Raw genomic sequence first — 27,023 nt, 5'->3', positions numbered from 1 at the left:
ATAAGTAAAACTTATCAATATACCGTGATATTACACGCAACTGAGGAAGACAACACTACAAAAGTTGAAAAAAAGTCATGTTGTTCTCTCTTTGTCTTGGCCTATGGCACTATATACATTAGGTGTACAAGAGGATCTCTGTCATATCATGTTTTCAGACTGAGGTTTTTTTAGTGTCTTCAATAAGCAATACAACGAAATTCCAATCTCCACTGATGATTCAAAGTTGCCCCCCCCCCCCCCCCCTGTAGTTTTTCTTACTCCTCAGACACATGAGACATTAAAAGCTACAAAAGTCCTCATCTGCTCGAACTCTGATCATCAGCAATAACAGTAACAGCATCGTGTACAGTTCCCCACCACTAGAAGGATCTGGTTAGAACACAAGCCTCTGCTTCTTCTTCCGACAACCTCTCTGACGCTACTCTGTGTGCCATCCTGTCTTCTAAGTGCTTTCTTCTACTCCTCTAAATACCCGCTTATCCCTTGTCCTTCCCCTCAGTATTTCGCCCTCTATCGCCATCTCCTGCACTTCCTAGGCATGCACAACTTCTCCATTCTCTTCACATATCAATGCTATTTTAATATTTTCTCCTTAATCTTCTCGTGTTTGGTTATTTCATGCATTATCTCGCTAATAGTTTCATCTATCGTCTTTCCGACTTTTGTGCCTTACTTGTTTATTTTCCTTCATGACTCGGATTTCTATGCTGTACAACAGATTTGGTACTGGTATCTAATATGTTTGGTTGTCACCTTCTTAATTTCATGTGGGGCCTCTTTATTCCGTACTATTTCTCTCACACTTCTTTCCTGTGGGCTCTTTGTCCCATATTATTTCTTACAAAGCTACCATCTTGCCTTGCATGTTCACTTATCTCTTGGGCATTTCATTTTCCCGTGTTACACTTCCCGGATACTTGAAAATTTCCACAATGTTTAGCTGCTCCCCACCCAGTGTCATGTTTACTACAGGTCTGGTCTTTTTCCTTGTTGCAAGCACCAGCTCACACTTCTTCACATTAAATTTTAGGGCATAGGCTACTCTTGCACATCTATTTACTAAACATGTAATTGCTTCTGTACATACCCTTCATTATTGCACCACATCATCAAACTGCCAGAAAGAAGTATCGCTGTCGTCATTTCCTATCTCTCTTACCACTTGTTTCGTTATATAGGGACACAAAAGCATTACGAAATTAGTACCTGCCTTATTATGCGTCACATTACAATAAAACAAATTTTGCTGTAACGCATTTCAGAAATTTTCTGTTCATAATAATCTGTGCCTAATTGGCGCTGAGAATATTTCTAATTAACAAAAAGAAAATAATTTTTGTGCTGAGACATACCATCATTTTCATTTTTTTTGGTAAGAACAAGGCAGTGTTCTGACCACTCTAATAACTACCTCTTTTTCCTAAACACACCATGTGCATCATGTTCTCACATTTATCATTCATTGTTTTGATGGATTGCATTTAATTACATGCTTCACTCATGTTCAGTAAAAACAGGACACCTTGAACTACTAGAGATAGTACGTTTATAATCATAGGACACTTGTATTAGTATATTATGCAGAAATGAATAGCATTTGAACCATGTCAGCCCACAGGTTCAAGGTCTGCATTGATATTGCGCCGCAACACCACGTACCAGTAAAATGTGCTCTCATTGTCGCAATAAACCGAAGGTAATAGGCCAGTGTGACTTGAGTAGGCGTGCAAGATGCCTCACAAACTTATGTATGAACCGTACCATCATATCTGTGAGATTGAAAGAGGGCACATCATTGATATGAGAGAATGTGATGCATCCATCCAGGGAATTGCTGCTCGTGTGGGACGAAGTGTTTCGAAAGTACAATGGGTGTGTGCAGAATGGTTCACCGAAGGCCGCAGAACATGTCAAGGTGGGTCAGCAGAGAGACAACCGAGAAAAATCCGAAAATCTTTTCATCCGGGAGAAAACCGGGAAAAACAAGGGAATTTTTTTTAGAATTCTAGAAATTTTTGATTGTTTTACTTTTCACTTATATTTTTGTGGTTTTGACTGGTAAGAACTGATACTCTTACAAAGAATTTTACTTTATCCCGCTACTGCAATATGATGCTGCAGCTATAAAACATAAACAAGGAAAAAATAAATGAAACGTAAGTTTCGAAGGAAATTCGCCATTTACACCAACAAAACACAGTGCACACACAAGCCAGCGGCAAAATGTGTCAAATGCTTTCGGACGAGGACCACCCAATAGTTCACAACAACAAACTGCTTCCGACGAGCGTTTCATTAGGTTCGTTTGAGTAGTTGCCAGCGAGCTTTTGCGCATACGCAGTTGAGTCGCGTGTGAGCAGTCACTACCATCTCCCGCTTCCGGCTCTTGAGGTGTGGCTGTGGTAACAAGACACGAGCTGTATCAGCAGTAGCAACAAGCAGCCAGATGCTACCCGGAAACATTTTTCTTGAGTGCCCAAGCTGCCAGATTCACACACGGCGCAGAGCAGTCTGAGTTGTAGTTAGGTAGGGTGGCCAGACGTCCGGATTAATCCCGACATGTCCTCCTTTTTAGACCGGGGTCCGGCCGGTTTTTTACAGTGCCCGGCTTTTTCGCAAAGTTGAGCGTAATACAGTTAAATTTACAATTCGTCCCGTTCTATTGCTCTTTTCTTAAATACTTTAACTATTGTACAGCCTTCGTGATAAGCACGCACGAAGGCGGTGTTAGTAGGTGGCACCAGGATCGTCGATGTTATCGTTGATCGACCTATAAGCGAATGCAAATATCGATTATTTAAAATTTTCGTTTCGTAGCTTCGCTTTGTATTGGCTTGGCTTCCTGTAGTGCACGTGCGATTTGTGAGTGTCATTTTTAAACGAGTGAGTTACGTAAAATATTTGGCTATGCCTAAACGGAAGTGTACATTTTCTGATGTCCTTTCCTGCAAACATCCGGCTTTAAGAAGGGAGAACTGAATTTGAAGCGGAATGTAAGATATGTGGACCTGTCATGGCTTTATTTCATTGTTTCATAGCCATTCAATTTATTTGTATTCGGAAGGTTAAAGTGCAGTTTACATGTCGTCAGCTGCTGCTTGAATCGTAGATGCCGGCCGGAGTAGCCGTGCGGTTCTAGGCGCTGCAGTCTGGAACCGAACAACCGCTACGGTCGCAGGTTCGAATCCTGCCTCGGGCATGGATGTGTGTGGTGTCCTTAGGTTAGTTAGGTTTAAGTAGTTCTAAGTTCTAGCGACTGATGACCTCAGAAGTTAAGTCGCATAGTGCTCAGAGCCATTTGAACCATTTGAATTGTAGATGTTGGTAGCGGTGCGTTGAATGAAGTGAGGTAAATGGTCTTACGGTTTTCGCTATGTAAACAATTCCGTGTTGTTGATGTAACAAAACAATTGACGCCACACTGTCACCACAAACAATATTTTTAATTTTTTTATATTGCTCATTTAATCGTGGTTCATGGTGTGGGCTCCTGTAGTCATGTCCTAGTTCATGAACCACGGGCAACGTATGAGTGGCCAAGTAAGTGGTCCCGACAGTCGGGATACCAGTTACTTTGGAATAAGGCTGGGCATCTCGGACATATTCTGAGTCGTGGTCACCTTTGTGCTCATATGGCAAAGACTACCAAATCCACCGGTTAGTCCCTCGACCGTTAGGGGTAATACCCAATGGGACTCAGGGCAAGTGAGGCTAGCAACCTGCTTCCCTAGTACTTTAAATATGATGCTGGTAACAATAAGAGCAAAATGCCTCGGACCTTTGGAGGTGACGTAGTCCCACCTCTAAATGACAAACCAGGGACTCCTAAGGTAATGAGATGGGGAGCTATTAATATCAATGGGGGCTACTCTGGGAAGAAGGTAGAGATGGCAGAGGCAGCAAGTAAGATGGGGCTGGACGTTTTAGCTGTTAGTGACATTTGGGGCAGGGGTGAAAAAGAAGAGGAAGTGGGAGAATACAAGGTCTACCTGTCAGGAGTCAAAGCAGGAATAGCACAATGGGGTGTAGGGCTTTACGTCAGGAAAGAAATGGAACCCAGCGTAGTTGCAATAAGGTATGTAAACGAACGACTGATGTGGATAGATTTGACAGTGTCTAGCAAGAAAATTAGGATTGTGTCAGTATATTCGCATTGTGAAGGGACAGATCAAGATAAGATGGATAGCTTTTATGAGGCACTCAGTGATGTAGTTGTTAGAGTAAAGGACAAGGACAGTGTTTTACTCATGGGTGATTTTAATGCCAGGATTGGAAATCGAACAGAAGGGTATGAAAAGGTTATGGGTAAATTTGGAGAGGATATGGAGGCCAACAGGAACGGGAAACAACTCTTGGATTTCTGTGCCAGTATGGCATCAGACTGGACAAAAGCAGTAATCACACCAATCTTTAAACATGGAAACAGAAAAGATTGTAACAACTACAGAGGTATCTCTTTAATCAGCGTTGTGGGTAAAATTTTCTCAGGTATTGTTGAAAGGAAAGTGCGAGTATTAGTTGAGGACCAATTGGATGAAAATCAGTGTGGGTTTAGGCCTCTTAGAGGTTGTCAGGACCAGATCTTTAGCTTACGGCAAATAATGGAGAAGCGATTTGAGTGGAACAGGGAATTGTATCTATGCTTTATAGATCTAGAAAAGGAATTTGACCGGGTTCCTAGGAGGAAGTTATTGTCTGTTCTACGAGATTATGGAATAGGAGGCAAACTTTTGCAAGCAATTAAAGGTCTTTACATGGATAGTCAGGCAGCAGTTAGAGTTGACGGTAAATTCAGTTCATGGTTCAGAGTAGTTTCAGGGGTAAGACAAGGCTGCAACCTGTCTCCAGTGTTGTTCATATTATTTATGGATCATATGTTGAAAACAATAGACTGGGTGGGTGAGATTAAGATATGTGAGCACAAAATAAGCAGTCTTGCATGTGCGGATGACTTAGTTGTGATGGCAGATTGGATTGAAAGTTTGCAAAGTAATATTTCAGAGGTAGATCAGAAATGTAAGGACTATGGTATGAAGATTAGCATCTCCAAAACGAAAGTAATGTCAGTGGGAAAGAAATATAAACGGATTGAGTGCCAAATAGGAGGAACAAAGTTAGAACAGGTGGACGGTTTCAAGTACTTAGGATGCATATTCTCACAGGATGGCAACATAGTGAAAGAACTGGAAGCCAGGTGTAGCAAAGCCAATGCAGTGAGCGCTCAGCTACGATCTACTCTGTACTGCAAGAAGGAAGTCAGTACCAAGACTAAGTTATCTGTGCACCGTTCACTCCTTCGACCAACTTTGTTGTATGGGAGCGAAAGCTGAGTGGATTCAGGTTACCTTATCAACAAGGTTGAGGTTACGGATATGAAAGTAACTAGGATGATTGCAGGTACTAGTAGATGGGAACAATGGCAGGAGGGTGTCCACAATGAGGAAATCAAAGAAAAACTGGGAATGAACTCTATAGATGTAGCAGTCAGGGCGAACAGGCTTAGATGGTGGGGTCATGTTACACGCATGGGAGAAGCAAGGTTACCCAAGAGACTCGTGGGTTCAGCAGTAGAGGGTAGGAGGAGTCGGGGCAGACCAAGGAGAAGGTACCTGGATTCGGTTAAGAATGATTTTGAAGTAATAGGTTTAACATCAGAAGAGGCACCAATGTTAGCACTGAATAGGGGAACATGGAGGAATTTTATAAGGGGGCTATGCTCCAGACTGAACGCTGAAAGGCATAATCAGTCTTAAATGATGATGATGATGATGATGATGATGTTTATTTAATCACCACCTGACCATCAGTAACAATTAACTACTGGTTTTACCGGTAATTCCCGGCAGTCACGTGACTTGTCCAAAGCTCACGGGTGGTATGCTCATCTGCAGTTGACCCGTTTGATGTGTCCTCTTTTTTCTTCCTTTGTCCTCCTTTTTGAGGCTGTTTGTCCTCCTTTTTAAACAGTTGCATCTGGCCATCCTATAGTTAGTAAGATGAGGGGTGAACCGTGTTTACGTTTAGTGATTTTGCTGTTTCCTCTTGGTTAACAGGTCTCAAGTCAAATGAAAACAAAACGGATTTCTGTGGCCGGGAGCTATAAGGTGAATTAAAATACGTTCACATAATTATGGAAGGCTAAAATATGGTATTAGTTTCAGTTTTCTGATTTCATTTACAGGTTTTTGGCAGTTGAGCATTAATTGCCTTGCAGAATACTGAAGTTATTTCTATCGATTTAGTAAAAAATATTGGATTTAATTAATCTTTTCCTCAGATGCGGTTAATTTATTGGAAACAGTGTTGGCTAGTGTCAAGTGTTTGTGGAATTGCAAGTTGTTATCTTTTGGGACGTATTGCATTATGCCATAATAAGGAACTAAACATGAGATAATATGGTGCTGGTACTCGGAAAAAATTTGCATCCCGAAAACCACACTGAAAAGGTTAATATCAGCTTGGGGCGTACATCTTTGTAAGTCTGCACATACAAATGTGCTATTTAAGTCGATTTGTGCATTTCATTATAGTTTACGAAATTCCAATGGTCTTGGATCATTCTCTGATGATGTCCTATTTCGTTTATGACGTTATGTAAGATCTCTTAATTGTGTAACGTACGAACATACAGACTACCTACGTCACCGCAGTTGCGCCGACACAGTAACGCTGTTTTCTGGCGTTTCTGACAGCTGGTGAATTCTAATAGGTCACGGGAAAATATTGCAATTGATGGTTTTAAAATAGTTACTTTCGAAGTACATTTAATTTTACGCAATATGAGTTATGTTACGTGTGCGAACGTGTTTTGAATTTCTTAAATCACGGAGCGTTCGATTCTCATTTAAAGCTTAAACACTTTGAGGGCCAGCCACTTCGAAGAATTTCGAGCCCAGAAGACCAAGACATTTACGTCAGAACCTAACATTTTACTGGTTCATTTGTGTGATGTATCGAAGTGTAACACACACAAAAAAAGACAAATATTATATGTGAAAGCTTAGCTTTTCTTGTAGCTACACTATGTACATTAGTTTATACCATTAACTTTTTCTATTTGTGTGTGTCCTAGCTCTGAATCATTACGTTCACTTGCGACATATCTTCTGAAAGACGAAAACCGAATTTCGGAAACCGTTTTTCGCTCTCTGAAGCAGATTCGCCAGCCCAGTTAACTACGGCGCCTGGAAAACTGCAGATATAGTTGATGATTTAGTCAGCACAATCGCTATTTCTCTTCAATTACACGAGGTAGAAACAGCTTCAGTGTACTATTTTTACTTATCCTTCACTGTACAAAAGCCACTCCATCAACATTAGCCGAAATTTTAAAAAACGGGACGAAATCTTACAGCCCAATACCGGTTGGGTTTACATGGGAGCGAAAATCGATTGCGGAATCGGAGAACCAGCAACCAGAAGCGGATTTCCAGAACAGATTTTTGTGTGTCTACATACGGTAACCACCCAGAAGTGGTATTGGGAGATCGATTCACGAAATCCCATGCAAACGCGATGAATATCTGCTAGCATCGGCTGGCGAAATCACGTGATTGATTGGCTTAAAAAAGCACATCTCGATTTCAGTGCTTCGGGAACAAACGTTCTGTGTTTGATGGAATTCGGTTATATACATTCGTAATACGAAAATTTCCGCCCCCGGTAGCTGAGTGGTCAGCGCGAGAGACTATCAATATTAAGGGCTCTGGTTCGATTCCTGGCTGGGTCGGAGATTTTCTCCGCTCAGGGACTGGGTGTTGTGTTGTCTTAATCATCATCATTTCATCCCCATCGCCGCGCAAGGCGCCGAAGTGGCGTCAACTGGAAAGACTTGCACCCGGCGAATGGTCTACCCGACGGGAGGCCATAATCACACGACATTATTATTATTAATACGAAAATATGCAGCGTTCTTGTTGCTGCAAATCAAATAGCTTTTGAAAACGAATTTTTTACTGGGTTTCGTTTCCTAAAGGGGCGGGAGGTTCTACGCCGGTATATAAAACCTTGACCATTCAAAGGATTGATAAGTTTTCCGATTCGGAGGGAAAATATACTGGCACTTAACACGGTCAGGTCGCACCATCCAGCGCCCCCCCCCCCCCCCCCCCCTGAATGACATACCGTATCTGTGAACCACCTCGGCTCTGACGCAACAGTAGAACAGCGTAACCCGTCGTGCATTATCAGGTTTGACAGTCCTTTGCCACTTATTACGGCATGGGCTACATTCGCATCGTCCGCTTGTCCACCTACCTTTGATGAATGTGCAGAAACATGCTAGACAGCACTAGTTTAAGGAATAGCATCACTGGGGACAGCTACGGCATCAGATAGTATTTTTGGACGAATCTAGGATCAGTTTGTGTGAGAACGATTGCCACATATCAGTTCGCTGCGGACAGGAGGAACGACATCCCTGTGACTGCATTTGCGTGAGACATGCAGCGCCATCTCGAGGCCGTATGGTGTGGGGTGCTACTGGGTACGCCACAAACCACAGCAGGTGTGTGTCCTGTCACTGTGACCAGTGTGACCTATGTGAATGACATCCTGCGACTCATAGCCATACCCTTTCTGCACTACACCCCCAGATGCACGGCCACATGCTGTTGTACTAACATTTGCCTTCTTGATGTCACAGAATGTCAGCCTTTTGTCCCCCCCCCCCCCCCCCCCCCCCTCTCATGTCACCAGACTTGTCGCCAATCGAAAATGTGTGGGATATAGTGAAATGACAGATGCAGCACTGTGTCCCAGTGCCAAACAACCACAGATGAACTTTGAGATCAGGTGAATGCAATGTGGACGGCTCTACTCTTAAGACGCCATTCGCCTTATATGCGTCAATGCCATCATGCACGGAGCAGGTTATCGAGACCCGTGGCAGACCTCATCATTTCTGCAGAACATACTAATGTACATTTCATGTGATTTGAACATCCTATTTCTGGTCACTCAAGTGTTCTGTTTCTTTCTAAACATGAGTGTATTTTCATGTTTGTATCACATATTACATTAACTGAATGTTTTTGCTGAAGTGTACTATCCAGTGTACTATTTAGTATTTTTAATGGGTTTTTCAGTTTTTAGCTGTAGTCCAAAATGTTAACCAGTTTTGTCAGTCATAAAAAGTAGGTGTACAACAGCAGATTTTTTCTATGGCATTAAAAAAATTAAAGCAGGGAAAAAATACCCCATGTTTCTCTCTCTCTCTCTCTCTCTCTCTCTCTCTCTCTCTCTCTCTCTCTCTCCACTGCCACCCCCTTTCTTTCTCTCTCACTCAAACACAAACACACACACGTCTGTAACTTGTAGGTATGAACATATGGAATTGGTTCCCAAATATGTGAGTGGCTCGAAGACTTCTTAAGTAATAGAACCCAGTACGTTGTCCTCAATGTGAATGTTCATCGGAGGAGAGGGTATCATCTGGAGTGCCCCAGGAAAGTGTGGTAGGTCAGCTGTTGTTTTCTATCTACATAAATGGTCTTTTGGATAGGGTGCATAGCGGCTGTTTGCTGATGATGCTGTGGTGTACGGGAAGGTGTCATCGTTGAGTGGCTGTAGGAGGATACAAGATGACTTGGACAGTATTTGTGATTTGTGTAAAGAATGGCAGATAACTCTAAATATAGATAAATGTAAATTAATGTAGAAGAATAGGAAAAAGAATCCTGTAATGTTTGAATACTCCATTAGCAGTGTAGCGCTTTGACACAGTCACGTCGATTAACTATTTGGGCGTAACATTGCAGAGTGATATGAAGTGGGACAGGCATGTAATGGCAGTTGTGGGGAAGGCAAATAGTCGTCTTTGGTTCATTGGTAGAATTTTGGGAAGATGTGGTTCATCTGTAAGGGAGACCGCTTATAAAACACTAATACGACCTATTCTTGAGTACTGCTCGAGCGTTTGGGATCTCTATCAGGTTGAGTTGAGGGAAGACATAGAAGCAATTCAGAGAAGGGCTGCTAGATTTGTTATTAGTAGGTTTGATCATCACGCGAGTGTTACGGAAATGCTTCAGGAACTCGGTTGGGAGTCTCTAGAGGAAAGAAGGTGTTCTTTTCATGAATTGCTACTGAGGAAATTTAGAGAACCAGCATTTGAGGCTGACTGCAGTAAATTTTGCTGCCGCCAACATACATTTTGCGGACAGACCACAAAGATAAGATAAGAGGGATTAGGACTTGTAAAGAGGCATATAGACAGTCATTTTTCCCTTGTTCTGTTTGGGAGTGGAACAGGAAGAGAAGATGCTAGTTGTGGTACGAGGTACCTTCCGTCACGCACCGTATGGTGGATTGCGGAGTATGTATGTAGATGTACATTACATTTTTAGCACCAAGTACGGACAAAACATATGTTTGCTGTTCTTTTCTAACATGGATCCATCAGAGCCAGGAGGAAGCATATCGGAACACCACAGAATGACAACCTGAAAATTTATTTTTCTACTTCTATTCTTTCATTGATCACAGTTGATAGTAATTGCTAGTAATAGCATCAGTCATAGAAGTAGATCAACCATTTCTTCTTAGAGGCTTAATGTACATCATCTTTTATGACTGTGCATTGGTTTTGATGCCACCTGTATTTATGTTAATCATTAGCAGTTCATGTAAAAATTCTTTGCAGCAGAGTCAAGTTGTGTTTTTATTTACAGATACAGCTCAATCTGAATGGCGTTCTGTCAAACCTACATTTGCGGGTGTGACTCATTGCGGAAAATTTTGATCAATACTGTGAGTGCATTACCTAAATAATGTTATAAATACCTGTATTACATCTCAGGTCAATAGTTGGTCCCATTGGCCTTGGCCTACCTATTTTATGTGTTATTTCATTTTAACAGTTGTACAGCCAAAAAGAGGAGCTGTGATTCCGGAATGTCTCATTAAATCCCAAGCCAGAATAGGATTGTAGTAGTAAAGTAAAATGTCACCACATCCTTATGTCTTCTCATGCAAATGTCGTTATACATTAACTTATATATGAGATTGAAAATGTCAGCACTGTGTCCTTTAGCTGTAGAAACCTCTGGGGCCCGTCAGACCTGTGGTGTGAAACTTTGGGAAACAACAGGGGCAATGTGAAAATATGAATTTGGATTATTAAGATAAATCATCACTGCACTGCTGGAAATAGCTTGTAGTCAGGTTCACAAGAGAATGTGAGTATGCAGCAGCACTCTTTTGTAGGAATGGCAAATTTCCATGGCAGACTTTGTAACATGTACTGTAGTTACCAATTTCCCAGTGTTTCGTTCCTTTTACCAGCCCTCTCTATCTCTTTTACTTGTTTGAAACTGCTAGACACCACCCCATGTAGCATATTGTTATGGAGTATTCCATGGCAGACATTAATATCTAGTTACCATTCCCCTCTTTTGTTGACCTCTTTCCGTTTTCCTTGCTGTCTTCTTGAGTCTACAAACTGTGAAAGTCGTTATAAACAGTTCCATATTTAGGGTAGTTTGACAGCCTTGCAACCTATTATTATTGTTGGTGATAGTTAATTAGTTTCATGTTCCATGCATCATTTTGTATGATAAAATCATATTGATGTTGAAGTAGTCATTTTACGTTCACAACACAAATTGGCAAATTCTGAACTGTTTCTTGCTCTGTTTTTGCAAAAAGCTCGAGGTTTTACTAAGATTTGATGCGGCAAGAAGTCCGAGAATATTTTATTCAAAAAGAAACAAGATGTACAGATGTGAGTTAATGACTCCTGCCCATCTCCTTGTACACATTACAATTATAGAAATTCTTCTATGGAATAGAAGGGGTTGTCAAGCAGAAAATTACTCAGTTAGTTTTCAAATTTTACTTTGCTGTCTGTCAGACATTTTATGTCACTGGGTAAGTAATCAAAAATTTGTTGTGGCATTGTGCACCCATTTTTGTACTAAATATAACCTTAATATGTAGCAGTTAATGTCAGTTCTTCTTCTGCTTTTGTAACTATGTACATCGTTATTCCTTTTGAACTATAGTGGATTATTTACAACAAAGTTCATTGGGGAATAAATATACTGTGGAACAGTACTCACAAGCCTAACTCCTTAAACAGATGTCTGCAAGATGACTGTGGGTGAGCATAACATATTATTCTTAAAGCAGGTTTTCGAGCAATAATGATTGTCTACCTTAAAGATGAGTTACCCCAGAACATAGACATCGTTGAATGAAAATATGTCAACTTACTGATTTGTCTCCCCCAGGATTTGCAATGATTCTAAGTGCAAATGTGCCTGATGTAAGTTGTTTTAGGAGTTCCAAATGCCCTCTTTCCAGTTTAAATCCACATTGATGTGGACAGCTAAGAATTTTAAAGTCTCCACACTATTGATTATTTCCTCGCCATGTTTTACACATCATTTGTGTAGTAACCCTAGGTGTGCAGAACTCAATATATTGCATCTTTTAAAATTGAGCATGAGACCATTCACAGAAAGCCAGTCAGTGATACTTTTAAGAGCATTGTTTACCATTTCTTCATTTATGTGTGCTTGCTTGGATTGATTGTAATACTAATGTTATCTACAAAAAGTACTAATTCTTTCTGTTGTGTAGTAGACTGAAGATCATTTACGTAAACAAAGATCAATAGTGGACTTAAGATTGAGCCTTGGGGAACCACATACACGGTTCAGTGGGTAGAGCATCTCTTCGAGATTCAGTTCATAATGTTTGTCATGGTGTAGTTGCAGTAGGTAGTAGGCATATCACAACAAGTATACGAATCATGCACTACATATTGTTGCATCAAATTAGTTTACACTTGCAGATAGGCAATCCAATGAACTGATTTCCTAGGTGTGCTGCTGTCAAACCCTCCCAGCCAATTAGTGCCAGTGCCTTCAATAAATTGCATGCAACTATTGACATTTGCTGTGTTGCAGACAGTGCCTGTATTGAAAACCTGTAATGTAAGTTAAAAACTTGGCAAGATGATCTATCCACTGACATATGTCTATTTTCTGTATACATCTACATCTACTTGGCTACTCTGCAATTCACACTTAAATGTCTGGCAGAGGGTTCTTTGAACCACTTTCAGATAATTTATCTAAAGTTCCACTCTGTAACAGCACTGGGGAAAAATGAATACTTAAATCTTCCCGCACGAGCTCTGATTTCTCTTATTTTATGATGATAGTCATTTGTCCCTGTGTAAGATGGTGACACTAAAATATTTTTACACTCAAAGAAGAAAGTTGAGGACTGAAATTTCATGACAATATCTCACCACAAAGAAAAATGCCTTCATTTTAATGATTGCCATCCCAACTTCATTATCATATCCATGACACTCTCTCTTCTATTTCGTAATAATATAAAACAATCTATCCTTTTTTGAATTTTTATGACATCCTCTATCAATTCTATCTTATAAGGATTCCTTACAGCATAGCAGTATTCTAGCAGAAGATGAACAAGTGTAGTGTAGGCTGTCTCTTTAGCAGACCTGTTGCATCTTCTAAGCATTCTGCTAATAAAACATAAGTCTTTGGTATGCCGCCCCCACAACATTATCTATGTGATCATTACATTTTAAATTGTTTCTAATGGTAGCTCCTACATGTTGAGTTGAATTGACAGCCTTTAAATTTGTGTGATTCATTGTGTAATGGAATGTAACAGATTTCTTTTTACTGATTTGGATAACCTATTGAGAGACAATTGCCGCATTTTGCACCATACAGATATCATGTCTCAGTTATTTCGCAATTAATTTTGATCTGTTGATGACTTTACTGGATATCAAATGACAGCATCATCTGCAAACAACCATAAGATGGCTGCTCAGATTATATCCTAAATCGTATACGTAGATTAGGAACAGCAGAGGACCTGTTATACTTTTAGATAGTACTGGATTCACTTCTGTTTTACTCAATGGTTTTCTGTTCATTACTACATACCTTTCTGACAAGAAATCATAAATCCAGTCGCACAACTGAAGCAATACTCCATTAGCATGCAGTTTGATTAGAAATCACTTGTGAGGAATGGGTCAAAAGTCTTCTGGAAATCTAGAAATATGGAATCAATGGCAGATTCCCCATCAATAGCACTCATTACTTTGTGCAAATGAAGAGCTAATTATATCTCACAAGAACTATATTTTCTTAGTCTGTGCTGACAGTACTCATATTTCCATTCTGATGTATCCTGTGCAATTTTCTAACCTTGGGTGAAGATCTTTAGTTGAGAGAGCAGTTGTTTTTACTTGCTAAGTGGGAATATGGAGGTATTTTATCAGCATATTCTGAAAGGAGCTCATGGGTATGCTATCTGGACCAGAAGACTTGCACTTAATAGTGCTTCAAGCTGCTTCATTACACTGAGGATATTCACTTCTGAGTAGTTTGCACACAGTTGTTTTCTGAAACTATCTAGGTACTTATGAATAAGCATGTAGAGTTAGTAGATGACGTACAAGTTACAGAAGGAGGGACACAGTGTTGAGAGAAGTGTGATTCAGGTATCTACCCCAAATAAAAAGCAGCAAGCTGCACACAATAAAATATTCTTTCAAGGATTTAGATAACTATGTTACTAGAGTGCAGTTTTTGCAATATAATGGATTATGCTGCAGATGCCAACTTTGTGGAACTTCACAGCACTGGATGTGAACAAGAAACAACAAAACTATTTAGAAAAGCTGTTTAGCTTGTGGCATCTGGGTTCTAAGCTACCAGTGGTTTAATTAGATGAAATATAAATTCATACGTATTATAATGTGAATAAATGTTGGCAAAGTTAACTGTTGTGCATGTAGGTGGTGCAGTGAGTTTTGTTCCATATTAACTTCTTAGATAGGACTCAAACAACAAAACTTTAGACTGTCATTCAGAAATGAGCAGAGAAATCTTACAAAATATAGAGTGACTGGACTCAGTTTAGGATTATGTCCAAGAAATACAGCCACTATTTTTAATGAGTCATAAATACAACAAGCAGAAAAATAAATCCTCTTCACCTATTTCAGTAAAAGCCAGATAGAGTCATGCGTGCCAGTAATCACATACATTACAAAAGAGAATTTGAAGGATGGACGTTTGGCACTTATTAAGGAACACTATACAGCTCCTTCATATTCCATTAATAAAATTTTGAAGAAAGTGGATTTTTGGAAAAAATTGGATTTGTTCCCCTCCTACTGCTGCTACAATATTGAGAACTAAATCCAATGCCATGAAACTGCAATAATGCAGAGAATAAAATCTATAATCAAAAAATGTCAAGCAACTTGCACTTGGAACTGAAAAAAAACCACTTGATGCTTTTTGAGCTATGTGTCACACTGAAACAGTGTTTGATGAAAGAGATGCTTTGATGGATAAGGAAACTGAAAAGTACTAATATAATAATACCAGTTGGTATAGGTTCAAAAGAATAATCAGTATTATCATCCGCAACTGAAAGAAAAGACAGAAAATCAATAGCAACATCTCCATGGAACGTGGTTTGGATACTTCCAGCTAAGTTCAGATGGATAAATTATGTATCTTGTTTCTGTTCTTCTAATAAGTGACTTCTGTACCTCTGGCAGTAGCCAGGTGGGCACTGTGCAGGAAGTTATCATACAAAAGTGTAGTGTGTGAATGAATTGCTCCACTAGTTATCAGAATGTACCAGCCCTCATTATTTCTTGGACTGGAATGATCAGTAAACTTTGTAAAAAGTCAGTATTGTCATATCTCAATGAGGAATTTGAAACATTCAGCATGGGGCAAGAGCTTGTAGAGGAACTATGGCTCAAGTTTAAAAGAATAATTGGTCATGCACTGGATAGGAATGTGCCCAGTAGAACAGTTCATAATGAGAGGAACCCTCCAAAGTATACATTGACTGTAAGGAAATTTCTAAAGAAACACAGATTAGTGCATGGAAAGTGTAAAACAAAGCATAGGGCTATAGATAGGGAGGTGCTAAATGAAATGTGTTTCACTGTCAAGGGAGTAATGTGTGGAGTTTTCAATGACTACCATAGCAGAATATTGTCAAATGATCCTTCATAAAACTCAAAGAAACTCTGGTCTTAGGTAAATGCTGTTAGTGGCACCAAAGTTAGTGTCCAGACCCTAGCAAATGAGACATGAACTGAAACTGAGGATACCAAAGCAAAAGCTGAAATGCTTAACTCCATTTTCAAATGTTCCTTTACAAAGGAAAATCCATAAAAAATGCCCCAATTTAATCCTTGTACCACTGAGAAGATGAGCAAATTAAGTATTAGTGTCAGTGGTGTTGAGGAACAGCTAAAATCATTGAAATTGAACTAAGGGGGCATGATGGAATCCCTGTTGGATTCTATACTAAATTTACAGCTGAGTTTGCCCCTGTTCCAACTATTATCATTTGTAGATCCCTGGAACAAAAAACCATCCCCACTTCTTGGAAAAATGCTCCAGTCACATGCATCAACAGGAAGGGGAGTAGAAGTCATCCACAAACCTACCGTCCAATATCCTTACACTGATTCATTGTAGAATCTTAAAACATATTCTGAACTCAAACATAATGAGGGAACCCCAATGGAACGACCTCCATGCCTAACTGTGTGGATCCCAAAAACATTGATCATGTGAAACCCAACTCTTACTTTTCTCACATGACATACTGAAAGCTTTGCATCAAAGTGAGTAGATAGATGCAGTATTTCTTGATTTCTAAAAATCATTTGATTCAGTACCACACCTATGCTTATTGTCAAAAGTATGATCATATGGGGTATCAAATGAAATTTCTGTCAGGATTGAGGACTTTTTGGTAGGGAGGAGGCAGAATATTATCTTGGATGAAGCGTCATCATCAGATGTAGAAGTAACTTCACCTACTCTCCAGTGAGGTGTGTTGGGACCCATACTGTCTGTTAATGACCTTGCAGACAATATTAATAGCAAAATCAGGTTTTCTGCTGATGATGCAGTTATACTACTGAGAGAAGCTTCATAAATATTCAATCAAATCTTGATAAGATTTCAACATGTTGCAGAGACTTGCAACTTTCTCTAAATGTTCTGAAATGTAAAATTGAGTGCTTCACAAAATGAAAGAACATAGTTTCATATGACTATAATATCAGTGAGTTAGTGTCAGATACTTGGCTGTAATACTTTGTTGGGAGATGAAATGGAATGATCACATAGGCTTAGTTGTGGGTAAAATAGGTGGTAGATTCCAGTTTATTGGTAGAATACTGGGGAAGTGCAGTCAGTCTACGAAGGACATTGCTCACAAATCTATCATTCTATCAGTTCCAGAACATTGCTCAAGTGTGTGCAGGAATAGAATGAACGGGGTATTGTACTATACAGAGAAGGACAACACGAATGATCCATGGGAAAGTGTCGCAGAGTTACTGAGAAAACATAACTGGCAGACTCTTGAAGACAGATGTAAACTATCCCAAGAAAATCTGCTAACAAAGTTTCAAGAACTGGGAATATTCTAAAATCCCTGACGAATTTCTCACACAGGGATTGTGAGGATAAGATAGAATAATTACAGCAGGCACAGAGGCATTCAAACAACCATTCTTCCTGCACTCCATATGTGAATGGAATGAGAAGAAACTGTAAAAACTGGTACAATGGGATATTCCATCTGCCATGCATTTCACATTGGTTTGCAGAGTATAGATGTAGGTGCAGATGGTGTTTCCACCTTGGCCAGGTTTTTGGCTTGCTTTTCCAGGTAATATTAATATCTATAAAATATTTAAATGAAAAAATCATCCTTATTTGTTTGCATAAAATCTTTTCTCTATCCTTCAGCATTATTGCTCTTCAGTTAACTACAGTGGTTTTTGTTGGTGTAAAATAAGTGCAAATAATGCCACATGATTGTTTTTTTATTAATTTCTTATTTTCCGTATTTTATGTCAATGTTGTTATTCTTAAATAAAGATTATTATGAAAATTAGGTTTTGCACCCGACTCCTGGTGGAGTGAAGAGGAGATATGATGTAAACATAGTAAGGCTCCAACAAGGCTGGAAATCATATAAGTCACATCCAGTTACATTTAAAGACGTTTGTGAAAGGACTGTGTATCTATTATACCGGTAAGTTTCTTTTCTTTATATAGTTTTCATTTCTCAAAGTAAACATAAAGATAAAGAATCTCCATTGCCCTGTCTTTCACTTCCTCTTCCTTTCTTCTCCTCCTATCTCATCCCTGCAATTGCTGTTAGTTTCCCTCCCCTTTATTTGCTGGAAATAGCAACCGTCAGGTCTTTATGTTACAGCATTCCTTCTGCTTATGAGGCACCATCTTTTTCATTTTGCTCTGCTCTTATTCCTGCATTCTGTGTATTGCTTGTGTGTCTGGCTCATACATAATGTGCTTCATTTTTGCCAGCTTACTGTCTCGGTTGCAGAACTATTGACGTTTTGTCATAAAATGAGCAGTTTGATGTTAAAAACTGGCCCTATAGAATTCTAACCATTACGTAATATAATTCTAATGGATGAATAGCAACAAACAGAGTCCATGTTTTTAGATTTCTGAAAAGTAGTTAACATTGTGCCCCTCTCCAGACTGTTGACAAAGGTATGAGCATATGGAATAGGCTTCCATGCATGTGTCTTGCTCAAAGACTTCTTAAGTAATGTAACCCAATGTGTTGTCCTCAACAGTGAATGTTCCTCAGAAACAAAGGTATTGACAGAAGTGCCCCAGGGAAGTGTGATAGGATCGCTGTTATTTTCTACATACATAAATGATCTGGCAGGCAGTTTGGTCAGCAGTCTGCTACTGTTTGTTGATAATGCTGTGGTGCATGACAAGGTGTTATCGTTGAGTGACTGTAGGAGTATACACGATGACGGTACAGGGTACTGTCTGCCATGCACTCTATGGTTGATGTAGCTGTAATGGACCTTATATTGTTCACCCAGCTTATTTCATTTCATTTTATGAAATACACATTATTACCACTAAAATTTTAAAATTATTTATTTTATAGTTAATATTTTTCTCTGCTTATATGGTTACAGGTATTCGTTACAGGTAGTACTGAGTCCTGATTGGCAACCTACCTCAAGGTGGTCAAAAAGTTTAAAGAGTGAACTAAATGATTTATGTCTAACTACTTCTTCACTGATTGTGAATAATTTATGCTACAGATTAAAACAAATTGTAAACAGACCATGGAAACATCCAATACTTACAGCTATAATCTGTCCAGATAGCATGGAACTGGATGACAGACAAGGTCAGTAAAAACATTTTATTTGTGTGTTGTCTGTGTATGTGGGGGGGGGGGGGGGGGAGGAAGCAAGTAATTAGTAGATCATAAGAAATCTGACAGCATCCAGTGTAAGGACATAGTTCAGATCTAATATTTCAGAGGAGGGAAGAAGGGAAGGAAATCATAATTATTAATAGAAGGTGAGAACAGAAGTAGCTGAATTTTTGTGTTGTAAACTTAGTTTCCCCAGGCAGTATATGTGAATGAAAGGTAAGAGAGGATGGATTCAGTAATGCTGATGTTATGTGAATGGATGCTTGTCCAGTGGCACTAAACTCAGAGATAGCTGATTCGAATCTCAGTCAGGGAACAAATGTTTGCCTCTAGTATTTGGCCTTCAGTGGGAGAAGAAGTGGTGGCTTGCAACTTGTGCCAACCAGACTTTGAGCCATTGTCCTATATCAAATACCAATCATCTTCACAGTGTCTTGTAGTGTGAGGGAATGTGACATTATCCATGATGACTGTCCATTGGTTGGGGATGTGACCTCAACAGCCTCCTTAGTGCTGTTTGAGAAGAGTAGGCTATCTGTCAGCACTAGCTTTCACTTTTCTTCCTTCCCTTCCCTTAACAACATAAACACATCATAAATTATACAAACTTAAAATGTAACAATGTGCAGTATTGCTCCTAACAGAGATACTTCTTTTTTCCCTTATGTTATCCACATACAGTATTTACATAGAGAATTTATAGTTCTTTTAGTGAAGTTATAAATGTAATTTCTTATATATTACAGTGATATAAATATTAAGTAGAAAACATCTTCTTTAAAAAGATATTCTTGCCCTTCAGTCTGAAGACTGGTTTTTGCAGCTCTGCGCACTAGTGTAGGCAAGCATCTTCATCTCTGCACAACTCAGTGACATTCAAGTATTGAAGAATACGTGTTCGGAGTATAGATGCAAGTATGGAGGCAGAAGGCCAGATTTTGCAAAAGGATAATCTAGGTTCATCTATGTCAAAATTCAAAACAAACAAGATTTACTCCCGTGCTTCTGTAGTGTCTGCTGATAACTGGGTTTCTTTCAGTAGTTGTCACTACCAGTTCTTAGGTCTAAGTAAATTCTGCACACAATCCAGGGTTGTAATTCGTTCAGCATGCTCATAGTGCACTACGATTGGCTTATCTACATCTACATACATACTCTGCAAGCCACTGTATGGTGCATGGCAGAGTGTACCTTATAACGCTACTAGTCTTTTCCTTTCCTGCCCAGTTGCGGACAGAGTGAGGGAAAAATTACTGTCTATATGCCTCCATATGATCCTTCATCTCTCACACCTTATCTTTGTGGTCATTGAGTGAAAAGTTCATTTGTCTGTAGTCAGCTTCAAATGCCGGTTCTCTAAATTTTCTCAATACTGTTACACAAAAAGGGCATTGTCTTCCTTCCAGTGATTCCCACTTGAGTTCACAAAGCACCTCCATAATGTTTGTGTGTTGATCAGACCCACCAGTAACAATCTAGCAGCTCCTTCTGAATTGCTTCCATGTTTTCCTGTAAACCATAGTGGTGGGAATCCCAAAAACTAGAGCATTACTCAAGAATAGTTTGCACTAGTGTTCTATACACAGTCTCCTTTACAGATGAATCTCATTCCCTTAAAATCCTCCCAAAAAAATGAAGTTGATCATTCATCATCTCTACTACTGTCCTTATGTGTTTGGCCCATTTCATATCACTTTGCAACATTACACCCAGATATTTAATTGATTTGACTGTACTATGAGGTACCCAAAAACAGGATTTTTTTTAAAAAAACTGTAAGTTTTCAAATTGTTTACAAAATAACCTTATCTGCTTCAAAATACTCTCCATTACAACTAATACATTTGTGTCACCAGCGCTTCCATTGTTCGATACATTTTTTTGTAGTCATCTTTCGAAATGGCTGACAGCTCCTCCCTTTTTTTTTTTTTTTTTTTTTTTTTTTTTTCGAGTTATTCAATGTCATCAAATTGGTGTTCTTTCATGCCTCTTTTCACGTGTGCAAATAAGAAAAAGTAGCGTGCAGCCAGGTCAGGCAAGTAAGGTGCATGGGGAAGTGGAACCATAACACTTTTAGCCAAAAACTGTCTAACATGTCTACATGTGCAGGTGCATTGTCATGGTGGAAGAACCAGTCTCCTGTCTGCCACAAATTAGGTCTTTTTTTGATGATCACTGCTGTGCAGTGTGCAGTCTTCTTAAAATTGCCAAATAAAAGGTGTGATGATGGTCTGGCCCAGGGAAACGAACTCTAAATGAATGAACTGTGCACTTGGCATCAAAAAAGCAAATCAGCATTGTTTTGATGGTTGATTTGACTTGATGAAATTTTTTTGGATGGGATGACTTGATGACAGCTTCCATTGACCTGACTGTTGCTTTGTTTCTGGCTCCTAACCATAGCACCATGACTCATCACCAGTAATAACCTTTGGCAGAAAATTTGAATCAGTTTCAAGTTGTTATTTCAAAACACATGTTTCAACTCAATATTCATTTTGATTATCAATCAGAACCTGAGGAACAAATTTTGCACCTTTTTGTTCACAAATTTTCTGTTAAAATTTGCTCAACCGAGCTCCAAGATAATCCACCAATCTCTGACAGTTGATCAGTTGTCTGTCCACAGTCTATGAGTACAAGCTCTCGAGTTTTTTAAATATTTTCGTTGATTCGGGCTGTTGATGGACACCAGAATGAGGTTTGTCGTCAAACGACATGTCGTCATTTTTAAATGGAGCAAACAACTCGTACACTTGAGTTTTTCCAATAGCTTCATCTTGATGCACTGTTTTCACCATTAAAACAGTTTCAGTAGCATTTTTACTGAGTAGAAAACAAAATTACGCAGCTGCATATTGTTCACTTGAACTTGCCATCATAAAAAAATAAAACAACATCAAAACAGTGCTTGCAAAAACAATCACTGCATATGAACAGAACAAGCCAAGTTGACAACACAGGTGGCACTGACATGGGAATGAGTTAAACAGATAGTGGCAGAAATGCATACTACACAAGTTCCGCCCATGGCAATGTTTTATTCTTTTTGTTTTGGGCATCATCTCATATCAAGCAGTACGCTACTAACTCTGTGTATGAACATTACAGTATTGTTTTGCCTACTTATCTGCATGAATTTACATTGTTATACATTTACAATAAATTGCCATTTATCACACCACCCATACATTTTGCTAAATCTTTTGTGCCATCCTACACTCACTCAACAATGACACCTTCCTGTACTCCAGAACATCATCATCAAACAGCTGCAAATTGTTGCTCAACCTGTCAACCAGATCATACACTTGTCTGTGATGAACATTCACTGTTGAGGAAAAATACTGGGTTCTATTACTTAAGAAGTCATTGAATTGCATATCGGGGAACTTATTCCGTGTGCTTACATTTCTGTTAACAGTCTGCAGTGGTGCACTGTGTCAAACACTCTGGAAATCTGTAAGAGTAGAATTTGCCCACTTCCGTTTCATCCATGGTTCACAGGATATCATGATAGAATAGGGCAATGTAAGTTTGCACAATTGGTGCTTTCTAAATTTGTGTTGATTTGTTGATAGAAGCTCTTTCATCTCAAGAAAATTTACCATAGTTATACTTAGAATCCTGCAGCAAACTGCTATTGGTCTGTAATTTTGTGAGTCTGTTTGTACAACCATTCTTATATATACAAGTCACCAGAGCCTTTTTCGAGTGACTTGGGACTTTGCATGGGCGATATCTGCATAATTTCCACAAATTGCTCATTCTTATTTTTTGCACATTGGCTCCATTCTCTATGTTTGTTTCTTGATTAATGAAGTTCATTAGTATCAGTGCACCTTTTTAAATTTAAAGCGCTTTTAAAGTAAACTATACAATATGGTTTAGCACTATTTTATTGATGGAACCGAGTTTGGCTGCAGTCGCCATTCATACTATTGCATATATTTAGATGCGTACAGTGAAAGCAGCTTATTTAACTCTGTTCTGTTCATAATGACAGATAGTATCACATTCTGGTGATATCAGTCACTAGCAACGAAGAATCTTGACTATGCAATCCTAGATGCTCTTGCAGGAATTCGTTTAAACAACAGGCGATCCTCAACATGCAATTTTTTCGCTTATTTGCTTCATGTAATTTACAAAATGATCAGTGCATAGTGTGGTTGTGATTGATAGTGATACAATTAGTAAATATAATTTAAATATTAGATAGGAAATCTATTCATGGTATATAATGGAGCACATTATGCAAACATAAGACTGTATATTGCTACGATTTCAGTTCTGTTATTGGTAAGTTGACTGGATTAAAACAAAAAAATCTTGAAGTTCATCTATTGAAAATCTCTTTACCCTTTACAGGATTTATTTGTTTCTTTATTTCCTATGGATGAATTGTGGTAGACATTAGATGTTAAGTTCTACAATATGTATAACATCCTACATATTGTTAACTCTCCATTATAAATACACAAATTTGTGAATATGAATCATATACCTTGTTGCAGTGGCAAAATACTTCAGAGATGAAGGTGAAACAATGGTATGGACCAGACTGGAGGTATTGTGTGAAAATTCTACTGTCACTAAAAATATTCTGAAGCATAATTCACAACACAAGATAGCGGGTGACAGTATTTCACCAGCCCTCAGTTATGTAACACAGGCCTTGAGATACCTAACCAATAAAGGAAAATTCCATGAAAAAAATCAAAATACTGATGTACTCTGTGCTGGATGTCCACTTGACATTCAAGATGCTTTTCTAGCATTACTTGCCAGAGAAGGAAAAATTGATGAAATGAGGCATTATGTAAGTAGATCAGTATACTACACATTGCATACGCTTTTGTAATACTGTTGGCATCTATGTAAACAGTTTCTTTCATATTATTAATTTCCTATGTTTCTAGGAAGGATTTCATGCCTTTCTTATCTTTCCACGTCTCTGATTGTTTCTTCTTCAGCACAATTTTTTCTCTAATACTTTTCTTTTATTTCCTTGTTGCAAAGTTTTATTCACCATCCCCCCACTCATATTGTCAAATTATTTTTGTTATGGATCCAGTACATCTTAACTGCCACTTTCAACATGTTGCACAGAATATTTGTGAGGACAGAGGTGAATGTTTTTTGCAAGTCATATGAGGGTAAGTTAATTATTATCAGAAAAGTAGTTATAAAATTTTATTGTAATCAAATACCAAACTTACAAGAACATCATTTTTTGACATAGTCTCCTTGTGTTTCAACGCACTTGGTCCATCATTGTACAAGCTTCCTGATTCCCTCATAAAAAAAGGTTCTTGGTTGAGCTGCGAGCCAGGAATGCACCACTTCTTTCCCTGCTTCGTTCGAGGCAAATATTATGCCTGTTTGACTGGACAAAACAAGTGATAGTCAGAAGGGACAAGATCAGGACTATAGGGAGGATGATCCAGTACTCTAAATTTGAGTTTCTGGAGCGTTTCAGCAGTGTGGGCATAGTGGTGCAACAACACGACACCTTTTGATAGCTTCAAATTGCAGGCTTTAGCCTGGCAGTAAGCATCTCTTCTGTAACGTACACTGTTTATTGTTGTGCCCCTTTCCCCATAAGGTTCCAGTACTGGACCTTGTGCGTCCCAAAAAACCGTAAGCATTTTGCTCTCTGGCTCGTAATGATGGATCCATGTTTTATCACCAGTAATGATCTTGTCTAAGAAGTTGTCCCCTTCATTACCATAATCATCCAAATGTTTTTTACAGATGTCCAAGCACATTTGTCTATGCAGCTGTGTGAGTTGTTTTGGGACCCACCTTACACAAACTTTATGAAACCCAGGTCTGTTGTGGATGATAGTGTAGCCACAACTGTGACTAATTTTCAGATGATGTACCATTTCATCAATAGTTAATTGTCTGTCTAAGAGAATCATTTCACTTGAACGTTCAATGGTTTCTTCATTTGTGGCGGTAAATAGTCGTCCGGCTCCTTCATCGTGCATAACACTTTTGCGACTATTTTGGAGTTTTTCAATCCATTCGTAGACACTCTGTTGTGTGGCAAAACACTGTTCCCGTACTGTACTGAAAGTCTTCGATGAATTTCAGCCCCTGATATGCCTTCCAACCACAAAAAATTGATCACTGAACATTGCTCTTCTTTGGTGTAAATGGACAGTGGAGCAGGCACGATTAACTGCACGGCAGCGATAACAAAACTAACCTAGCAGTTTGAAAATTGCAAAGATATAACAACAGATACACAAAGCATGCATCATCAATGTAAAATGACAGTACTACCAAAATAAACAAAAATATAACTAAATTGCGAATAATATTTGACACCCTCATACAGGGGCTTCTGGTCTGTCACTGCACCTCTTCCTTAACCCAACCCATTTGTACATACACAGGTGAATGTTGTTCCCAAGTCATACGTTGGCTCCACCCCAAATAAAAGAGCCACATGTGGCCGGTTATGTAAGGTATATCTGTCAGTCCCTCAACCTGATAAATGATCTTGAAACACCTTATGAGAGTAATTAACCCTCCAATCGTGGGCGACACGAATATGAGCATTCAGCTCTTCTGGGAGAATTTGGCAGTCCCCACTGCTATCACATTGGACATCATTTCTACTCTGTTTGCACATTGTAAGTCACGATTTTCCTGTCAAATGCTTTTCTATTTCTCAGGGCCATTGTAGGATGCTATTCTCCTGTCAGATCTTTTGTTATTGCTCTGGAATGTCGGAGGTCGCTATTTTCCCACTTGAAACATTGGGAGTCACACTTTACACATTTTCCAGTTTCACTCACATACTTTCACATATACTTTCTTGCACCAGTAATTTTGTAACCTTATTCCTTGGGTTGTGTACGGAACCTTGTGTCAAGACATACAACACTCAGAAAAATTATTAATAAGCTTATTCAGCGTTTATAACATTGAATGCTTTTTTCACGTTTCCCTTATTTTTTACATTACATTTCAGTTAAATATCAACTCTGAATTAAGTTTTTGGTTTTCTTGTTACATTCCTCCAATTCTATCCATACAATAGTTTTAACTATCAAATAATAGTGCCCTGTGATTTTGCATAGAACAATCAGAAAATTGTCCGAGATTAGAGGGTTAACACCATTTTGTGTAAAACGGAGCTGTGCAGTGTTGTTCCACTGGGCAATTTCAAGCTGTTCATGATCTTGCAGTATTTACAGGTATCTGTTACCAGCAAAACACAGCAGCTGCGTTGTTAAACAGGGGGAGCTGTGGCTCTTATTAAAGCAGCTTTTTGCCCTCCTAAAACTCATACACTCTCTGATCAAACCTTTCCAGACACCCCTATGGAATGTGTAATTAACCAATAGATGTCATGAGAGGTGGATCCACTAGTATAAAAAAAGGTGGTGAGTATTGTGTTGCCAGTAGGGAAACAGTAACAACAGAATGGTTGTCAGAACTCAGCATTTTCAAGTATGGACTAGCAATGGATGGTTAAGAAACAAACCCACCAGTGACCTTTCACCTCTGTTGGCAATGTGATTGTGAGGTGGAAACATGAAGGAACCAAAGGTACATCAAGACCAGGCAGATCTCATGTACTGACGGACTGGAATCATCGAACATTGTGGAGGATGATTGTATAAAATAGTGTGAAATCAGTGGAAGGAATCATTTGTGGGTTTCAAACTACTAGCAACAGTCAAACTAGCATGGTGACTGTGTGCAGGGAGTTTTTTTTTTAAAAAAAAGGGGGT

General features: G+C 39.0%; 1 protein-coding gene across 6 annotated transcripts in view; it reads left to right on the top strand.

Annotated features, from left to right (window-relative positions):
- Nucleotides 1–27,023, top strand: part of LOC126291728 (uncharacterized) — a 200,238-nt gene that overhangs the window by 100,053 nt on the left and 73,162 nt on the right. For all 6 annotated transcript variants that reach the window (XM_049985397.1, XM_049985400.1, XM_049985395.1 and 3 more), the window contains exons 2-5: nt 10,674–10,752; nt 17,948–18,087; nt 19,022–19,239; nt 23,787–24,091. In XM_049985397.1, coding sequence (XP_049841354.1) covers nt 10,690–10,752; nt 17,948–18,087; nt 19,022–19,239; nt 23,787–24,091 — 726 coding nt within the window. In that variant the 5' untranslated portion in view covers nt 10,674–10,689. The remainder of the gene's footprint in view (nt 1–10,673; nt 10,753–17,947; nt 18,088–19,021; nt 19,240–23,786; nt 24,092–27,023) is intronic.

The sequence above is a fragment of the Schistocerca gregaria genome, chromosome 9 (genome assembly GCF_023897955.1).
Source record: "Schistocerca gregaria isolate iqSchGreg1 chromosome 9, iqSchGreg1.2, whole genome shotgun sequence".
Classification (NCBI taxonomy): Eukaryota; Metazoa; Arthropoda; class Insecta; order Orthoptera; family Acrididae; genus Schistocerca; species Schistocerca gregaria.
The sequence above is the reverse complement of the archived record's forward strand: the minus strand, read 5'-3'. Positions and strand labels throughout refer to the sequence as shown.